This window comes from Danaus plexippus, chromosome Z (genome assembly GCF_018135715.1).
Source record: "Danaus plexippus chromosome Z, MEX_DaPlex, whole genome shotgun sequence".
NCBI classification, from domain to species: Eukaryota; Metazoa; Arthropoda; class Insecta; order Lepidoptera; family Nymphalidae; genus Danaus; species Danaus plexippus.
Genome location: NC_083559.1, coordinates 11,492,743 through 11,514,709, shown reverse-complemented (window position 1 = coordinate 11,514,709; position 21,967 = coordinate 11,492,743). Strand labels below are relative to the sequence as shown.

Here is a 21,967-nt window from a genome sequence, read left to right as displayed (position 1 = left end):
CATTAAAATTTAAGGTTTAAATAAAACTCATCAACATTCTTTATAATACTCTTTGTATTACCATTTACCGTTTTGATCGCATACAAAAGATACATATTTTGTGCATAATAAAGCTCAGACACACATTTTCGCTGCCTACTTTACATATAAAAAAAGCTCCGGAAATTGGAAATAAAAAACAACATGATAACATTTACAAATTCAACGGGGTTTTCAAAAAACAACTTTTGCTTATCAAATTCACAATGGTAAAATGACAACATATCTAAAGTTGTTTCGATAATCATTCGCTAAATTAAGTTTTATAAACGAACAAAATATTAATTACAATTTATTAAACATTTTAAAAAGGCATAACAAACTTTCAGGCACATGTTCTAAGGAATAAAAAAAGATATAATACTATGTACAAATGTGAAACAACACTAAAATATCGTATATGTAACAGTGTGTACTTTCATAACTTGACTTTATGCTCAATTAAGTGTATATCTAATTCTAATATTGACGTTGTAAAAAAAGCTTTGTAAATTTAAGGCCTCCGTGTCAATGAGCCTACAGACTAGGTTCGACGTTATCTAATCTCGATCACCGGACACAGAAAGGCACGATTGTATCGGTAATTACCGATTTTAGTAGATATCGTTATTTTTCTATATATTTCACATACATGAACAATAAATATTTAACATTGGTGATATTTAAAAATTGTATATGTATAACATATTAAGAACTAAGTAACATCGTTGTTATTCCGATTGAGGCAAATGGTAACATCTTCAGCAATGTCTTAATAGTATATAAAAAAGTGTTTGTTCGCTTACATAAAATACAGAAATAATATAAACCAAATCTCTTCAAACTTAAAAATTAATCTAATTATATAAAAATAATCATTTGTTTTAATATGTGAAAAAAAATTATATAAAATTACAAATGTTGAACATTACACAACCATAACGGGAAGTATTGTTTTAAAATCTAAAAAAAAAAAAAACAACATAAAAACTTCTTAATCTGTCTAGAGGAATACTTATTTATAAATTTGTTTTAACTAGAAAAGCGTCTTTGGGTGTTCAGTTGCATTAAAACTACGATGTGCATCACTATAAATGATATGGATATTTTTTTAACCGCACCAAAAATTTTACGGAGCTATATTATAATAAAATTGATAGCCCTCTTTTATGTACCACAAATGAGGTAATTATTCTAAATTACACCAAAACAAAACCACCGCCTTAACAATGTTGCTAGTGTTAATATTTGTTTTACTAGTAAGCTAATTAATACATTAAGGTATTAACTAGATATAATTTATATTATGACACGTCAAGATAGATCGAAATGCTATTTATTGCTATTTTTTTATGGAATTAATAAGAATTTTAATTTTCTAATTTAAAGTATAAAAATTGGATTCTTTAACAATTTTATGAATAAATAAATGCAATACAGCAAAGGAACATAGAAATTATAATGAGCCATGAAATAAATATTTTTTTGGTATAATCGCTTCATAATGTGTTTCAACTTTGACTAAATTAGTTAAGTATATTTGAAAATAGATATGGCCGCTTGATAAAGCTTAAGTAATTTGAGCGTTAAATTGAATGTTAATAGTTAATAAAGCATAAGTACAGTTAATATTACATACTTAGATAAAATTGGCTATTTTAGAACAAAATTACAATTTTTAAAGGCGCAGACAATCTTCTAGATGAACACTTCATATTGTATGGGTATAGTTTTTCATATAATTTGCAAATGCAAATATAAATTAGCATTCAAAAATGTTCAGCCTTAAAAACATAAGCCAAAAATTATGCATTTTTATATAAAATATTAATTAGTCAAAGTATACCATGAAATCTAAAAATAACTTTTTTTTTTATCCTAATCAAAATTAATAATTTTGACTAGTTCTTGGTGTTCTCTCCCTATGTAAATGAAAAAAAAAATATGTGAAAATCTTTGTGCTTTGGTAAATTTGATTGTTTGAAATTAGTTACTATTGGTCTTTTAGTATTAAGTTTTGCTATAACAATAAATATTTACAAATTTTGATATGAATTTCAGCCAATAGCAAAATAATATTCAATATACATTCCACTGCCTTTATATAGATGGTACCACGTTTTTGTTTGTCAGTAACTCTTGATAATTTGTATCATAGGAATGATGACCTCTATGTGTCTCTGAAATTAGAAGTGAACCTGTATTGAAGTTTTGCTTATTATAACATAGATATAGAAGTGCATTTCGAATAATTCTTTACAGGCAATTAGTTTTTTTTTGTTAAGAAAAAAAATATGATCGGTGAAACGCACAAGACATTTAATTATTAGAACGTGAAGTCATTAATGACGTGCATTAATTATGTTTTCACTTACTTTTTGCTGTTCCTATTTGGTGTACTGTGGTTTGATTGATGTGAACTGTCGCTGAATTCTGAACTAGAACTCCTTATGTCACCTTCCATCTGGAAATAAATTGAAAATTTTAATATATTCATTATTAATATTGCATCTTTTCCTCATTTCCCAAAGGTAATTCCTTAATAAGTGTCATATATTCTATGTAGCTTTAAAGATCTAGAGAAATTACATTTAAATCCATTCAGCTGCTAGAAGATGTTCAGAATACAGAAGACTATAAGCATTTTTGGCCTAAATTCAGTTTCTTAGATTAAAAAAGAAATCTTTCGCATATAAATTTTTTTTTTGTGAGTAATATTTTAAAATAACTATTTAGGGGCCAACTGACTTATTTATTATCATCAGAAAATAGATGTCTCTGCTTCAAACCATAAACAAAAAAAAAATCGGAAAGTAACAAATTGGATTGGACCTGGTATATAACCATGCACGTAAAGGGTCCTCTTGCTAATGACAAGGATTTAAGAAAATGTATAATATAAAATTCTTATGCCTTTTAATGAAAACAATTACCACATTCCAGAATATAAGCTTTGTTTTTTTATATCTGGCAAATTTGAAGATATATTAATTTACTGCATTTTTTTAAATAATAATAACCTGATCAAACCTCAACTGTCACCCAATAACAGATACGTATATATATATATTTTTTTTTTGACGGTGATTTATTAATATTTTTATCATTAAAAAAAAATTTAATACAAGATGTTACAGTATATATGAAGAGTATTTCTTTTTCACAGACCAAATTTGTATGCTGACTTAACTAGTAGGTTACATTTTAAAACCAAACAATAATATGTAAGGTATTTAAAATATTATTGAAGTACACATGTGTACGTAATAATTTTTATGTTAAACTTAATACAAACCTTCCCAGCATTGATAGATTTATATGCGACTTGTAATATAAGCCATGTCCAGACCATATGTAAAGCCAGTAGCAGACACAGTAACGAGTTGAAGATATAGTAGGCAGCAAACATTGGTAGTAACATGGGAGCACGAATCGATGTACTGTAAAATAAAAGACTGAACTGTAGATGGTGGTCCAACCAAACAAATTTTTTTTTGTAAATAGAAACTGGTATTGATTGTCTTGTGATCGTTTTATTATCTGCCCTTTTTCACTCATTATGAAATCGAAGATATATAGAGAAAATAGTTAAAAAGTTTTAACAATATTAATGTTTACGCTTCTGTTTATTTTACTTATTACAGGATTTTTATTCTTTGTTTTATTTATTATAATAAAATTTGAACGATTCTTCAATAAAAATATGAGAAATAAAAGATTGTAATATGCTAGTGGTTTTTATGCTAATTTTATTACCAGACCTATTCAAAAATTTATATGGTTGCATAGTCTACAACCTAACACGTTATAAAATTAAACGTAAGTGAGAGATTTTTTACTGTTCTTTTCCCCTTCTAGTCATCGAAAACAAATATTCGAATTTTCATTACTTAGACAACGGCTCAAAGATAAAGCATCCATGAAGTCCAGATTTGAATATAATATTTTGAAACACGTATAATATTGGGTAGTACAAGAAAGTACAATTATTAATTTAAGGTATACAAGGACAAATTTATATGAATTGTCAGGAATACCTGACTTCAATGGTATCGGAAGAAGCTTAATCCCTGCATAAAAACTACGACGGTGTCTTTGACAACTCACAAAACCCCATAAAAAAGATTTTTTTTTATAAAATTTATTAAAATTGTAATTTAATTTTTAATATTTATTATTATTTCAATTTCGAACTTATTATTTAGCATTTTTGATTTGAAAAGCCAATTTGTTTTACGAAACCCAAGTGTGGGTTTAAAATTTTAGGGGGGAATAATAGTGTGTGAGATGGGAAGTGTGTTTCTTTTGGCCGGTCTAAATTCCAACACTCTAGCAAAATCATTATTCACAGAGGTCCAGTTTAATAAAAAAATTGATTAAATTAAAATATGAATATAGTCAGCTTCAGTCATCAAGTTACTTAAAAAACAAGCAAACCTCACATTATTTTGAGAGAACTGTTTTGAGGAATTATTAGTCAGGTATAACGATGGCAAAAAAAATTGCACACCTAAGATGCAGGTAGACAGGGATTCTATAAAAATTTTCGGCGGCCGGAAGTACCTACCCATTTCTCTCAAACACAAAAACTCATTTTGACTGTTGCAATTTTAAAGAAGAAGGAAGGTACTCGCTAAAACTATTAGTTGCAATAATTTTGAGCACCATCATAAAGATGTGATTACAAGAAAGCCATAACGGAAGCAGGGTTGACTTTATTATTGTCACAGTACCTTGGCCCTCTAAAGTGAAAAGGTAAAAATTTTAAAAAATTTACAGTACCATAAACGAGATACAACATCCAGAAAGACATCCGAAATTTCTTTCTCCGTTAGAAAATTATGGCCACTGATTTTGCAACCTGGCCAGAATAAATTAATTTTATCTACAAATAATGATTTTAACAAACGTTTGTCAACTAAAGAAGAATGCACTGAGAAGGGAAAACTTATTTTTATTTCTCACTTTCTACCCTCCATATTATGAATTTTTCTGCCACGTTAAAAAATAATGCTCAAATTTGTAACCCAAATAATATCTACAAAGGAAAGGACAACTATTGGATGGAGTATGTGCTAGTGTGATAAGTGGATATGACACTCGGTGATTGTTTTAAAACATTTAAGTGTTTGTTTTTCAGAAGACATGTTTGAACGATATTTTTATATTAAAATTTCATAGTAGACTTTATAAAACCTAACCCAGATTTAACGAAAGAATTGTTAAGATTTTGCTTCAAACGTTTTAAAAATATGAACATGTACATCTGTTGTTCATAACCGGTTGTATATTTACCTCCAAATGATATAGAAAGGATATATTCCTAATCTCGTCATAATCCACAGCGCTGTAAACACCGTGAATATCGCGTCACATAGCTTCTGATAGTTAGCGTATTTCGCCGCCTTAGCAGCCTGAGGAACAAACATAATAAATTATAAATAAAATTAAACAAAATTATTATGTACGTGAATTATAGTCTCACGTATACAATCAATAATTTCCCGTAGGCTCATAGAAATGCATACTTGACTAACAGGGTATAATATTCATTTGGTTATTGTAATATTCAATAACATTGCATATACGTCACTATCAATTACTTCCTTCCTTAAGTCATTAATAACTCACATCTGTCTGCTGGTATCAAACTAAGCTTATACTAACACATCTGTTCGATCTTTGTAAATTAATATAAGATATTGATTACAATATTCACCTTCTTACTCACCTCTAAGAATATATCAGCACAGTCATGCAGCAGCAGCACCAGTGTACCAATCCGATGAAGGTTACACACCCAGCTGAAAGACAGCAGTAAGATGGTGGCGATGTGGTGGACGAACATCTGCCAGAAATCCTTACGACGAACATCCCAGAACTGAGATATGGTCAGAGACCAGTAGAACGCTGCCGATATCATGTAATACCACCATATGTCCGGAGTGAGACCCTGGAATATGATAAAGTATACAATGAATCTATTATATACATTACGATTTTTTAAACCAACCGTTAAAACAAAATTTAATGCTCCATTATCAATTTAAAAACCATATAATATAAAAATAAACTTTTCTAGAAATAAATTAGGTAAAACATCAGCTCACCTGATGGGGATAACCGATGTAACACTGGTCGATGTCCCATAGCCATTCCTTATCCCATAGAATGAACATTCCGTAAGAAAAATTGTACAAATAAAATGTGCACCGCCACATGTTCTCGCAAAACTTCACAAGGGTAGAAGGCTTATCCTGGCTCCTCCTTAACCTCCACCATCTCTCCACCTGCCTCTCTGACATGTCCAACTGCTTCGCTAGAGCACATATCTGAAATAACAGCATTTTTTCTCTACACTCGGAAATCTATTTGAAAGTTATAATGACAGTTTAAAAGGTGCATGCAAATGTAATATACAAATGAAAAATATTTAGCCGAAAGCGCTGATTTCGTTAGGTGTGAAATTCAATTATTCTCTGCTCGAAGCTGAGGAGCTTTTCATCCTTATAACAATAAATGGTGCAGAAGCCTCGCCAAGTTATTACTAAACAATTAGAAATATACAGCATATTTAATCAACGAAAATTCAGGTTCTGTATAAAAAATTTAAAATGAATGTAAAACTTTTTTATATAGTGACTATTTGCAGTAAAAAGAAGATATACGTATTATTTTAGGTTAAGTCACAAAAAAAAACTATATTTGCAGTCTCAATCCTTTAAAAATCATTTGTAACGTGTTTCTAATAACAATAACTGCATTTATTAATAACAAAATCCAGATATTGTTTTAAAAACTTTTCGCTTACAATGTTTTACTTTATACTAATATTACATGAACATGTAAAAAACATGCATGTATGTATTGTATATCAGAATTAAATCTACCGATGATTTGAGTTGTAATAACAGTAAGTATATAAAAAGTTCATACAATAACTTCTATTTGATATCAAAACCAGCCAGCAACAATGGACAGCCCTGCGGCTCTATCAAATAATTAGACCGCCGTGCCAGTTCACCAGTAATACTATTTCTTTGACGGTTTGATTGATGATAATTTTCATATAGCATTTGTAAGTTAGCTATTGTAATTTGTGTGCCCACAATTAAGGTCGTTTGCCTACATTATAGATGTAGAGAATATTGGAACTAACAGAATTGTAGTATTTTTGGTAAACAATTCATTTATATGACTAATTGAAAATTAATGTCCTTACTATTATCGTCTATACTTCACTCTATAGAACTGATAGTGATAAACCTAGATATATCATCGTTTCCTTGTTCCATCGCAACATTTATTTTTAATGAGTAATACATTTAGAAATTGTATAGATAATTTTTTATCTTTTCCTAGTGTTCCTGGCTTGTCATTTATTATTCTTCAAACTCGCTACTACCTGCTTAGGTTGATGAATAAAGTACTAGCAACTGTCTGTAATTAGTTTAACTATGAAAAATTGTAGTGTAAACCGAAAGCTTTAGTATTGGAGACTAGCAACACAATCGCGGCTTTGTAATATATTTTTTTGTTATGTCCAAAATAAATGCCTTAGATTTTTCTTATAATGTCGAATTGCTCAGAAAAAATACTCTCCCGTCTTTGAAAACTATCAGGAACAAAGAAACAGTCAAAAGGACGAATAACGAAAATTATTTGATTAGGCTCATGTAAGCATGCCCAATAATACGGATATATCAGTCTTATATTCGGCAAGACGACTTGCAGTGAGCACGGTTGCTGTAAAGTAACCGAAACGTCGGGAGTATGTAGTTTTTAAAAATAATAAAATAACGCGTTGTAATCCGAAAATATTAGCTTCATTTAAATGCATTGAGTTTAGAATTGCAGGAGTGGTTAGACATAGGAGATTTTTGCATCCCATTAGCCCAAAAATGGCGCACCTTAATTCATGATTGGTCGCCAGCACGTCTAAAATTTGATTTCAATGCGTTCCAAATAACTCTCCCAGATCAAAGTAATTTAGTAAAATGGGGTTAAGGTACCGAAAAAACTTGCTATATTTACGAGGAGGCAGTTGGAATTGCTAAGCATTTACTGGTTGGATGTAAGCAACTTCTGGATAGCAATCAATACTCGCTTCGCGCCGATAGGATTCTAGAAATCTTACGTAAAACGTTTAGTATTTAGGTAGCCAGAGCGCAAAAAGGAAAACAGTAAACTAGCGATCAATAAGTTTTGTGAGAAAAGGCACTAGGGCTATAAAAACAAACGTCTAGCTTTATTCTTTATTTAAAGCGGCTCCGGATTGGACTATAATGATGGATACGTGTGAGAAACAAACGAAATCCCAGCGGATTTGTGCGTCGGCGGCCAGAACAGACATATTTCTGTATTCGCGAATTTTAAAGTGCGTTATGTTAATAGAGCTTACGGTTCCTTGGGAAACCACCATCCCCAAAGACGATGCCATCAAGGTCACAAGTGAACCCACTAAGAATAGGTTCATCGTAAATATGTACGCGGTAGAGGTGGGAGAGAGAGGTATACCATCAAACAGAGGTATAACATCAACTCTACACCCTACTAAAGTACTTGGGCCTGTCCAGAACTAACATAAATTCCTTCTTAGAACTTACTTCGAAGGCAGCCCTAGTAGGTTCATTTCAAACTTGGTTAGGTGGAGAGAGGAGCTTGAACGGTAGTGGTTAGCGTTTAAAGCGTTTAGATAGGGGCCCTTCACACCTACACCTGGGTCACAAGTCCCAGGCACTGTTGAAGCTCCTCTCCCTACAACGCGATAGAGCTGGCACCCGCATGGTGAATCCATGGAATGCTGAGAGTTTCGTCTCTATCGGAATGATAACATAACAGAAAGTACATGTTACGTCACAATAATCAATCAATCAATACATATTATAAAACAAAGTCCCTCGTCGCGTCTGTCTGTTTGTCTGTTCGCAATAAACGGAGAAACTACTGCACCAATTATCAAACATTTATCACCACTCGATAGCGTGATTTACGAGGAAGGTTTTAGTATATAATTTGTTAAGTTTTTGTATTTACTTGTGTGTACATTAACGATATTTGTTGAAGATGTCGGGAAAACATGAGCCGCCTGAGAGCTTTTAACGAAAATGCTGCCTTAAGTCTTTGAGATATAACAAAATAATATAAGGTGGAATTGTGTATCTTATATAGGTCTACAGAAAAGTCCGCGGTGGCATATGTCTATACCTTAAAGATAATATACTATATCCATTTTATAACTTTTAAAAATTGGTAGTCCTAAACCGTTTATTGAAAAACTATTTACATAAATACGGTATTAAGTATTAACAAATAAATTCTTCGTTTTCAAGCCTACATGAATATCTGTAAATTACTTTTTAAATTATTTAAATCGGGGGTACCGTTTGAAAGTTATCATAATATAAGTTTAATTCTCAAAATTAAATAGGCTATTTTATGTTTTTTGTAAAGAGCCCGTGTAGGGGCTGGTACCTAGTCTGATATATAATTTACATAACATATTATTGGATAAAAAATATAAGTCTGTGTGTTATCATATTAATAATACTTGTAACATAAAATAATAAAAAAAATGCTCCGATGATGTATCGTATATTTTTAAATGAAATAAAATAAAGTATGCACACTAAAAGTAACTTTGCATTTTTTATATATTATTTGTAATTCATTAATATCTTAAATTAATATACACTGAATATAAATAAAAATAACTTCGCTTTGCGTGTCTTGATCTATTCGCAATTTTGCAGATTCTATGCGACTGGCACATATTCTCATAAAAGGGACATTGTCCAAGAACACGAGGCAGGCTGACTCGTATCTTATTATGAGAATACCATTTAAAAATGGCACAAATATTAATATTATCTTATCAGAAATAATTGAAATTATATGGGTGTCGAGACGCTTAATCCTTATCAATAGCATGGAGCAAATCTGATAACAAAAATCCTTATCAATAAAGGTTCAACAGTATGGTTATTAAAAAAAATCATAATTCAGTTGGATACAAGGCAAATAAAATATTATATATATATTTATGTACTCAAAGCGTTTAAGATATTTTTCAGTTCTTAAGAAAATAATTAAGGTAAATTTCAAAAGCCGTCTTAACCATATAGTATTCTCTAAAAGGACAATGCAGAGAAAAATCTAGCCGTAAAATTGCAGGTGCTGACGAAACTAGGTCGGAATTCAAGGTCTGTTATATTGTAACGTACGTAGGCGATAATTGAATCTTCAATGGACGCTCATTGTACTAATGACCTGATAAAGAACCTATTTGTATACTTCAAATTGTTCCATAAATATAACTAATTCAAGACGTTTCTATATTCTCTAATATATATTTAAATATTTTTTTATATATATATTCTGTGATGTATTTGATTGTGTTATTATCTATCTGTGCTTTTGTGACAAAACCAACATTCCAATATCTAATCTATTATCGTTTTATTTTTATTATAATTAAAGAGGGTGACGTAAAACTAGTCTGAATTCTATATTAAGATATTGTTCAATTTAAACCAATGGATTAATACGATAATCGATATACATTCATAAGACGTGCTACCGCAGTGCGGTTGCGGAATGCTACACCTATATAATAGCTATTACTGTTTAATAATAAAAATAAACAAAAACTCCTATTTGCTTTTATTCAGGGTAATTTGATGAATAGATTTATATACTGTGTCGTCATAAACGTAAAATGAAATCATCTTCAAGTAACTGTATTGTCTTAATTGAATAAATTTATATAAAGGACCATAGGAAAAACATCAAAAATTACTTTCAATAAACTTACATAAGTAGAATAATATTATAAGTAAATATACAAGACATTCTAATATTATCAGTTAAACACATTAGTCAGTAACGACATTCAATTTTGAAGCAGCTAAAGATAAAAAAAAATATTATGGAAGTGAAGCTATCATTGAAATAACTACCATTCAACGAAGCATGGTATTTCTAAAATGGTACCTAGATATATAATTTTTTGCAGTCGAAGTAGTCATTCAATTCAGGAAACCGGTCAAGGTCGCAAACAATTCAGTCACTCCTTAGCAGATTACGCTATCTTTATATTTTAATGGCGCGGAATTATCACAACGGATGAAACATGTTGGGTTACGGCTGTAAACAGTCCGTTGAAACCCCATTAGCGCGGTAAACATTGCGAAATGAGCGCTCAGATAAAAGTGAGTATACTAGCTGATGATGTCTGCCACATACATTGAGAAATTTCTTGCGATAATTTTACGAAAAACACCTTATCACTGTTTCTTTAAAAAGTTTTTGCTATAGGGGTGAGGATCACTTATTTTTCATTATACTATTTGTGACAATAATTTAAATTAGGTGTAATAAGTTATATAAAAATCAGGAAATATTTCCAATACATTTTTATGTAGGAGTCATTCATTCATTCGCCTGGCGGATAAACTAGTTTCCTTCGGCGTGCAAGAAAAACTTTTCCAACTATTTTGAAAGAAAGGTCTCCTATTTATAATAACTCCTGTTCAAAGACGATGTCTTAAGCTTGACTCGAAGCGAATTTTACCTATGAATGAACTGTGCAGATATGCATTACAAAAGAATATGCACAAAAAAACATACTCTTCTCCCAGAAATTGAAAGTGTCTTATGTGTTTGCAGACTGGACAACTAGTGAGCACTAATCGCTAAGATACATAAGGAATCCTTTTTATTGAGTACAGAGAGTAGAAGGGATCCTTCCTATACACATCAAAATTGTGAAAATTTGCATTAGGGACAAGCAATAGCGGCTCATATGTAAGGAAAAGGCCTTACGTATCTTAAGTTTAGCCTGAAATCATAAGTATTTGTTCTAAAAGATGAAGAAAGACCGTCGAAAGAAGTCATCTTCTTATGATAAATAGTTGAGAGCACTTCTGCATCAGATGAATATTTCATATCTCATTACTTTAACTCGTGATTCATATATTAAATTTTAACAGGGACTTGAAGTTTATTAAGAAAATCTTATATATAATGCCAACGTGCAAACTACCTCCAAGGAATATAAAAACCAATATTTATTGGTATTAGTTAATTACGACAGCCTAATACATAAACCGGAAAGGAAGGTAAAAACCCAAAAGATCATCCAGTGTTTCCAATATACGAGTATATTATAATTAAATTTTTCTAGTGATATGTAGGAGCAGTTTCAAATAAAATATGTCATTCCGAATTACAATGCCTTTAAGTTGTTTACTTAAAACTATTGTTTATAATTATATATTCCTTGTATTAGCAAGGCTGTTTACAGCATCATTGCTAAAATGTTATTACTTTAGCAAGGTTATATTATTTAATGATGATAGTTCGAACATTCATGACTGAGTTTTGTCCGAGGCTTGGTGCGCATAATTAAATCTGAAGAAGAATTGTATGACGTCAAATTTAGTATGATTTTTTAATCTATTTAATTGATATTCAGTTATTGCAATTTAGTCATAGAAAGTTTTTAGATGAATTCAATTTAAATGATGTACGAATAACCCTCATATCACCATAAAAACTCTTGAAACAGGTTTAAATAATGCAGGAAATGTAAATTTTTGAAGAGGCACTTGACGTGGTATCATGTCAACGAAAAATTATTTAAATTAATTTTAATTATATTTTTAACATAGAAAAAATGTTACTACATATTTTTATTGCCTTATCTATCCTAGAGCCAATCTCACCAAGAAGAAATGCCTAAATATTAAACACGACATTTATTTACCTTTACAACTGTATGACACTGTTATCATTTCCATCCCTTATATTAAATATTTTTTGTACGTATAAAACAATATGTGTTATTTAAAAATAAAATTTTGTAAAATTTTGCTCCATTAAATTATCATGGTTGGTGCCTGGCATGCAACAGTTTGCGAGCTCTCGTTCATTAATATTTTTATCGTAACACATACAATATATATTTTTTTAATTTGTATTCATTCTGATACATTTTCAAACAATGGGGCCGATATTTTGAGCACAATGTGTACTAAGAATTCAATGGTTTGTTGAAATGTCAATTGTTATCATCCAGAGCCTATTAAAGTTATTGAAAATGATTGTCACAATTGTTGATGTAGGCGAAGATATGGTAGTGTAGTAGTTACGCTTTGTAAAATATGTAAATATTTTATATCGAATTTCGATCGTTGAGCTTCAACCTTACGTATCTATGTGCTATTAAAAACATTATACGAAAATATGCATAATAAGGCTGGCAAGACATTATCTTAACTCTAAATATACGAGTCAATTGGATACTGAATATAATTTTTTTTTCATTATTGCATTATTATCTAAGGAAATACTACGTTAAAACAATGTACTAACATTCGTCTATCTGTCACGACCAATGTCTTTAGTCGTAACAGACGGTACCATTAAATTAATTAATATGATTAAAAAATATAGTACACTGCATTCTTCCTAACATATTCTCATAAGAATTGAGGTCAATTTAGTTCGAATACAATTATATTACATTCATACATTTTTATATGAATTACTGTGCTACGAATTAAATAGTTAATATTAATTGCTAGGTATTTTATAACTAATGTTAGTACAACTAATATACTATGAAGAATTTATATTTTTAAGATCTCCAAATGGATATTATTTACTTTATCTTAAACTCTATATAGGCAGCTTCTTTCAATTATAATCCTATTTAATCTAGTTTCTTTTTTATTATTTCACATTTATTTGCAATTCTTTTTCATTGTACCTAACTCTTTATACACGTGAGTATTTTAAAAAAATTTGGAATTAGTAAACTTTCCAACTAATAATTTATTCTTTTCTTTAGTGTTGAGATAAAAACAAATGAATAAACACTAAGTTCCAAGTTTGTATAGCAAAACCGAAATCGAACTAATGATAGACAATTAAATAACTTTACATATTCTCAAAATACATTAATACCTTAATCACTTCGATTTAAGACTTGACCGAAAACGAATGAAGTACAGCTTATTACGTTTTTTAATTAAATATTTTGACATGTATGGAAAAAAATCAAATTATTTGTGGCATGAGTATGAGACAGCTAGTCTCAGATGTGTGCTTTGTGCGGGTATAAAACATAGCACAGATATTAATAAAATAAGATGCGCTTATACGTTTATGCGCTTCCACTTCCACAATATAATGTATGAAAAATTTCACATGTCCGTGACTTTGTTGCCATAAAAGGCAACATAAAAAGTTTAGTAAAAAGCTTCCATCTATGCAACTTAATAACTTCTGACTCTACTGCAAAGATTCTCCTTTTCTTGTTAATTAAACAAAAGAATATCAAAGACTGAAAAAAAACCGGAAGACTTAAATGACTTCAAATCATTGTCCTCTTGATACTAAATGACGCTGGCGGAAGGTTAACGTTGGTTTTCATTTTCGCTCAGATTGATGCAATATATTAACAACTGAATTTAACTATTCCCAAACGAACGTTTTCTAATTAAAACCTATAGCTGATTCCAAATATTTTTTGTCACATTCATTTAACGACTAGGCGCTTTAAAAAAAAAGGTATTTTTTTTGAAGTTTTTTTTTTTAAACCATCGCATTCGCAGTACATTTATAAAAATTCGCCGCCGCATATAATTAACATCGACATGAAGATATCTCGTAAATTAATTTAAAAGTACCTCTATACATTCGTTTATTAATAAGTCTACTTCATATTCCATAAGTAATAAATACTTGGAAACATTTTATTTATATTTCGCTAATGCGTTTACAATACTGGTGTCATAGAAGGTACAAATCTTTAGATTCTATTTACCATCATATTCGCTGATAATAAAAATAAAATCAAATAGATTTATGTTCAAAACTCGTAAAAATAATATAATAATAGCTTGACAATAACATTTAGAGATTAATAATCGCTGTTACTATATATTTATAAATAATAAGTGTAAGCCAAATATAGTTTTAACTTCTATTCGCGCTAATGAACCACTTCCCAATAAAGCCGGACACAATTTCTTCTTCATTTTAATGAACAATAGTGCTACAGTAATTAAAAATTCTAAAGTTACTCATTCATGCGAAAACCTAAAGAAACTTTTTAAATGGAATTATTATTCAGCTATATACGATGGCGATATAAGACATCTAAAAATGCAAGTAATAGAGATGATTACGAAAAACAAGAGACAAACCGCAGGGAAGCGCTAGTCGTACAAATACAAAAACATTGTATGCGTTCACTCCATCAACACAACGGACATGATAATTCGACCGTAACTTAACAGAACTCGTTAGATGATTTCACTTTGTATAACACATTTTAGAATCAATTGAGCAGACCAATATGGGATCGCCTCAAGAAATCTCTAGACATTATTGTATTGACACATTTTTTTATATAGATAACAATTGGATATCATTAAGATATAAATGAAACATTGAACACACCCTTCATAATAATTGTAAGATTAACTTCAATTGAAGCGACCCCATCATATAAAAAGGAGGTTAAAGGTTATAAAATGTTTCATTGACTTTAGCCTGTGCATTTTCTTATAGACAGAAAATATTTAATGTCCGACAACACGAACAATTATAATATTCTATGTTACTATAAAAAAAAGTTTGCTCTACTCACTAATGTTAAAAAAAGAATATTATTATTGATTTTTCGTTGTATGCGCCCTTTAAGTTGAAGTGACCTAAATTAACAACATTGATTATGAAGTTATCTAGATATGTTGATAACAAAGTAGAATTGATGGTGAAAAGTAACTTCAAATCATGTTCTATATATATGTCGAATGTTAATTTTTATATTACTAAAGCCACTCTACATATTCAGTGATATGTATTACAGGAATACAATCTAGTGCTTAAACTATAGGACACAACTAATGGTTGAATCAAAGCCACAAATTGATGCTATCATGCAATTAAATTCATCTTATATAAAAATCAACTTGGAAATGAAAATTATTTCAAATAATCTTACACATTGAACATAAGTGAAAATGTGTTGAAATAAAAATAGTAATTGTAATAATTACTACAGAAAACATGTTCAGTTGTATTCTTGTCTTATATTGTTTAACACAGAGATGTTTTGAGACATTAAGTGCTAATAATTGTCACATGCCAACCTATTTCTCATTAATTACTTTATTCTTAAACACAGTACTATAACTGGTGAGCATGCAGTTTTAATATTAATGCAACAAAAACTCAGCAGTGTTTATAGACTGTATAATTAATTATATGCGATTATAAATATAAAGCATTATATCTAAGTGTGAGTGAGATTACCTCATCCTTGCTCAAAAACAACTGAAACGAAAGGAAGCACAATTAGAGAGTTAACTATCCATTAAACACAAACTAATCAATAACAAAACACATCAGTCTTAATGACAACTGCTGACTTAGTAATAAAAAATATTTCTGAATCACATTTAGTAAAGCGACAAAATTGATTAGAATTTGGAGGATTACTTGTTTACCATAAAATTACTATATTGCTAAAAATATAAAATACATATGAATATATAAGATCACTAAAAACACAAACACACACATACACACACACACACACACACACATTAAACTGACATACATGCATATCTACATGAATACTATCCTCCTATTAAAAAAAGTAATTCCAGCATTGATCAAGATTCTTTATACTCATTATTGTAATGTTATGAGGACTTATTCATTATTACTTATTCTTTTAATGTTAGGAAAATAACTCAAACTACACACAGCCACACATAAACATATTAGAAAAATATATATATTGGGATAATTAAGTGATCATCTAGATTTTTAAACAAATATAACATCGATATATAAATGAATAATTTTATATTTTTCAATATCAAATAAATAACTCACCTGTTTATGTTTTATTTTGGGACAGTCGATGTATGCTAGTTCTAGTTTAGAATTATTTGGAGCTTTCTTTGGTCTTGTGTTCTTAATACCTAGTGACCTTCCGAATGGTGCAAACCAATATCTTAAAAAAATATACTATTATTAATTATTTAATAAGGAAATAGTTGTAGAGTTGAGAATAAAAAAATAACAATATGGGTTCATTTTAAAATAAATTCATTTATTTAAAAATTAAAAACCTGGTTTAATTTATATAATAAAAATCAAGTATAATTAATCACTAGCAAAATAGTATAGAGAAAATTATATTTTAAAGTAAACTATTATAGAGTTGTCAAAAAAAATAATAATATAGGAATGACAATTAAATAAATTAACATGTTCCAATTGGTATTTGTAATTATGCACATTAAAATTTATTTTAACACCCCTAAATTCTCATAATCTTTAAATTTAATTCTTTAACTACCAAGTAATTTAATATCAATTATAGATCACCTTATCAATTTCTCAGTTTGATAACAATGAATCATGCACTGTAACCAGGTAAAAAGTAACGAACCATGTAAGATTAAAATTATAACTTACTTCTCTAATACCTGTCGTAAAGCTATTAACACTAATGCCAAGGGTATGGGGTATAGAAGGTGTCTGTAATCCGCGTACACCACAGCCTTATCCGGCCCTGGAGTTATATCCTCCCAAGTAGTATTCGGCGGCAGCCAGACATCCTCATCCCAAAATTTATTTAATAAAGCTCGCAACATTGTGAATACTTTATTTTTTATATGCACTGGTCAAGTAATAGTCACGATATTCCACACTTTTCAGCGAAATATTTTTATGGTATATAAATACTAATTAAAAAAATATTCGTTTTAAACACCCGATCAAGACAGCACTAGGCTGTTGAACAGGAAGATTGACGAACGATACTATATAGTTATCACTTATCCTGTGTCAAATTCAACATTTTTTTTTTTTCGTACATGTTTTTACAGCTCTGAATTCAACATTAAATTCATGTGGTGTTGCCAATCCTACCCAACACGAAATTAATGTCAATAAATTATTATACATATTTTATTATAAAAAAACAAACTTTTTCCTTTAAAAAATTATAGTAACAATTTTAAGTAAATTTCAAACGGTAAACAAGTACAAGAAACGACTTGTACCATGTATCAAGGTTATGAAATAGTATATTTAATAGAGACATTGTCTAACGATTGGTATAAGTAAAAGAAAAAATCTAATAAAATATTCGAAGCATTGCATCAATTATGGTGTTAGTAACATATAATTTATATTTTAATTCTAGGTAAGAAAACTCGCTACCTTAATTATCAAGAAGAGGATAACCTGTTTTAAAATATATATATCTAATCGCTGAAAATATTTCAAAGCACACAGGGTAATAAACTATTCTTAGATATAGATATAGATCTTAGAAAAACAAACCGATCGGATCGTGCTGACGGTTATTTCAATCCTGGAAAGATGGAAATGAAGTTATAGGAATATCTTTCCTTTTCGATAAGTATTGTAAACTCTTTAAAGGATAATGTTTTAAAAATAAAAGTTTATTAAGGTAACCCTATGCTCAATTTGCTTGCCTCGATACTCGATTATAAGAATCATAATGTCATGCTGTCAAAATTCATAGTTTTAAACACATCAGTCAAATATTAACTGACAGTTTATAAGACTGGACCATGTGATTACCGTTACGAACAATTTAGGATATTACACTGAAAATTGTTACTTTAGCAAAATTATTTATATATATATCTCTCTAAAAAGTTAAAATCAAACTATTTTGCAGCAAATGTTACCATAATTTTTGATAGAAAATAATGTTATTCTGCCCAACCTGTGCAAATATTCTTATGGTTGAAGAAGCTTTTGAATCATCACTACGGTATGGTTGTAATACTTGCCCCTATATATACAATATACGGAGGAAAGTCTCGTCGCGCACATTCCCAAAATTAAAGGTTAGTTATTTGTTGTATGGCATCATTCTATTACTACCAAATTATTTCACTTATCATATTGCAACTTTGGTTTCAGGAATTAGATTATATCATGGGTGGTGCTGCTGCATGGGAGAATGTAGATTCAACCGATGCTGTGTGCCCAAAGTGTGCTCATGGTAAAGCATTCTTTATGCAATTACAAACTCGCTCTGCTGATGAGCCCATGACCACATTTTATAGGTGTTGCAATCATAAATGTGCACATAATTGGCGTGATTAAATGTTGATGAACCTTGTCATGAACATATTAAAGAAGAACACATTCTATGGTATATTAGTGAGGTATAAAAGTGTGATGTCAACTATGAAAATTGATAAAATGGCATCAATATTTCCCTGTGATGATGTGTCGTCATATGTTAAAGCGGCAGAATACCTTGAAAAAGGAGAGGTTATAGCTGTGCCAACAGACACAATTTATGGGCTCGCTTGTAGTGCTAAATGTCCAGAAGCAATAAAAAAGCTTTATACAATTAAAGGCAGAGATTCAATTAAACCAGTCGCAATCTGTGTTAATTCAATATTAGATGTAAGACACTGGGGTGATGCATCACATTTAAGTGATATTTTACTTAACAATTTGCTTCCAGGACCTGTTACTGTAGTTTTAGAAAAGACGAAATATTTAGATAATCCATATTTAAATCCACAGACAACGAAAATTGGTATTCGTATACCCAATAATGTATTTATAAATAATATGACCAACGTATTTAATAAACCTGTGGCTTTAACAAGTGCAAATTTTAGTAATGAACCATCAACGCTGTGCATAGAAGAGTTTAAACATCTCTATGAACATTTGGGGGCAGTGTTTGATGGTGGTACCTTAAGTCGAGGCCTTAATGCTAACAGAATTGGTTCAACAATAGTTGACCTGTCTGTTAAAGGAGAATATAATATAATTAGAAAAGGTATTTCATATGAAAGAATTGTTGAATTTTTAAATAGTTATGGTTTAAGAGGTGCCGTTAAATAAATAGCAAAATAAATGATTGTTTTATTTGGAAAAGTCTACAGAATATATTTTTAGACTTTAAACTGACAATTGTAAAAAAAAAAACAAAATACCAAGCACTAATACCTTTATTTAGCTTATCTCATTGTCACCAAAATAATATACTATTCATAAATAATAACTAACAAAATTAATTTCAAATATAAATTCTTTAAAAATCTATCTACTAGAATTCGGGCAATGCAAACATTCTACTTGAATTTATAAATAATAATTACAACATGTATATCTACAAAACATATATACACAGACATTCATATTGATTTACTGATAGGAGTTCTGTTGTTTGGCAGCTTAGCTTCCAAATTCTGCCACCTGCTGGGTGGCCAAACTATGCAAAGGGCTTTAGCATTAATCAGACCTAATGATACCGGACCAAATGTGTTGCTATCCAATGTATGACCTGTGTGATCACCTTCAACCCAACAGTGGCCTTCAGGGATTTTTACATATTGATTCTTGTAACCAAGTGTATTTACAACATCACCTTCCAGAGCTACGACTCGCTTTATAATCTTCTGATTAGGGTCTTTAGGTGACACCAGTGAGATAACATCACCTCTTTTAACTTGATAATCTCTTACTGACCATCGCGACAAAAATACGTAATCGGTATTCTTGGTTCCGGGATTGAGAACTGGTTGCATGGAAATTCCTTCCACTCGTGCGACATATCCCACTGTGTCAAGGAAGGTTATGCCTATGGGTACTCCAAAAAGGATAGATTTGCACAAACTTTTGAGAAACATTTATATGCCGATATGCTAGTATGACGGTCAAACGTTACCGACATAGTCGGTATATGCAATTAATTTCCTATCAATCATTTACGGTCCATTAGTATTTTTATAAAATTTGAAGTAGGTATTTTTTTTTTAATAATTACGAGGTAGATGACAGTTGACAAATAGAGATTGTCACTGACCCTGACAGCAAAATATAGACAACAAAAGCTACAACAATTGTTTGATATATGTATGATGAAAGCCATATTTAAAACAACCAATCAATATATATGTAAAAATTAAACAATTACTTTCGTAATATAGTATTGTATAACATGATTATAATATTAAAACAATAAAAATTAAATACATCTTCAATCTAACGATAAGGTTTGAAATTACATGTTATATAAGGGAAAAATAATGAAAAATTAGATAAAAAAAACATATGAACTACACTTAATGCATTGTTTTATTATTTATGTAAACATATAATTATGACAACTTTTAAGAAACATTTAAATAACGTCTCGTTATACTAATAACTATTAGCCAATTTTAATTATTTACCTCCTTTAATGACCCTAAAGTCATCGTTCTATCAAGAAATAATAGGCTTTTACTAAATTACTTTTAGTTATTTATTTATAATCATTGATACCGGATCATGCAGGCTATATATTTTTCAGACATATTACACGTCTATTTCTATTTAATTTAAATATACCACTTTTTTCTTTGAACTAAGGAATAATTTAAGACCTTATTTTACAAAAAAATAAATAAAGAAATAAAATAGTTTCTAAGGGGAACTATTTTCTATAATAATTATTCATCCAATATGTATAACGTGATGTTATAATATTTCTTTTATTTTTAAAGTATTAATTATTAGACAGGCTTCTGTCTAATTATTGAATAAGTTAAATGATCAAATCAAGAGGTAGTTTTTGTTCTTGTGATTTTTATTTTTATGTTTTCTGACTTAACAAGATTATATTTTAAAATATTATTTTTTTTAATATCAAAAAATCGTAACACTTCAGTAAAAATATTCATTCTGTTATTATTGTTTACTTTTCATATCTACTTACATTATAACTATTTAATGCATTTTGAGAACATATATTCAAAGAAAGAATATTTTTTTTTAAATTGTAGTAACTGATGATTTGTTTATTTTCCTAATTTTTACTACTGTATTTATTTATTTAGGAATCGCTTATTTTTCACATATGTTATAACAATTTTAG

At 29.6% G+C, this 21,967-nt stretch overlaps 4 protein-coding genes across 9 annotated transcripts; 2 read left to right on the top strand and 2 right to left on the bottom strand.

Moving 5' to 3' along the window:
- Window positions 1-36: 36 nt before the first annotated feature.
- LOC133319931 (ceramide synthase 5) lies at window positions 37-17,908 on the bottom strand. Of its 6 annotated transcripts, none has more exons than XM_061526270.1 (9): window positions 17,521-17,908; window positions 16,933-17,053; window positions 16,345-16,365; window positions 6,129-6,350; window positions 5,738-5,971; window positions 5,314-5,432; window positions 3,314-3,458; window positions 2,394-2,482; window positions 37-981 (listed from the first exon to the last, which is right to left on the bottom strand). In XM_061526270.1, exons 1-9 carry the CDS (start codon window positions 17,697-17,699, stop codon window positions 975-977), a joined length of 1,137 nt encoding a protein of 378 aa, XP_061382254.1. In that variant the 5' UTR covers window positions 17,700-17,908; the 3' UTR covers window positions 37-974. The 6 variants fall into 6 exon arrangements, with proteins under 6 accessions (XP_061382254.1, XP_061382253.1, XP_061382255.1 ...); XM_061526269.1 differs by lacking the exon at window positions 37-981 and adding an exon at window positions 989-2,198 and having other exon boundaries at window positions 17,521-17,903; XM_061526271.1 differs by lacking the exon at window positions 37-981 and adding an exon at window positions 989-2,198 and having other exon boundaries at window positions 5,750-5,971; window positions 17,521-17,900.
- A 705-nt stretch (window positions 17,909-18,613) lies between these two features.
- On the top strand, window positions 18,614-19,191 carry LOC116777959 (DNA-directed RNA polymerase III subunit RPC10). Its single transcript, XM_032671780.2, has 2 exons — window positions 18,614-18,929; window positions 19,006-19,191. Exons 1-2 carry the CDS (start codon window positions 18,789-18,791, stop codon window positions 19,189-19,191), a joined length of 327 nt encoding a protein of 108 aa, XP_032527671.2. The 5' UTR covers window positions 18,614-18,788.
- Window positions 19,192-19,963, top strand: LOC116777958 (threonylcarbamoyl-AMP synthase). The gene has a single exon (XM_032671778.2). It carries the CDS (start codon window positions 19,192-19,194, stop codon window positions 19,948-19,950), a length of 759 nt encoding a protein of 252 aa, XP_032527669.2. The 3' UTR covers window positions 19,951-19,963.
- A 76-nt stretch (window positions 19,964-20,039) lies between these two features.
- Window positions 20,040-20,905, bottom strand: LOC116777383 (mitochondrial inner membrane protease subunit 2). The gene has a single exon (XM_032670898.2). The coding sequence runs from the start codon at window positions 20,736-20,738 to the stop codon at window positions 20,244-20,246; it is 495 nt and encodes a 164-aa protein (XP_032526789.1). The 5' UTR covers window positions 20,739-20,905; the 3' UTR covers window positions 20,040-20,243.
- Window positions 20,906-21,967: the final 1,062 nt, after the last annotated feature.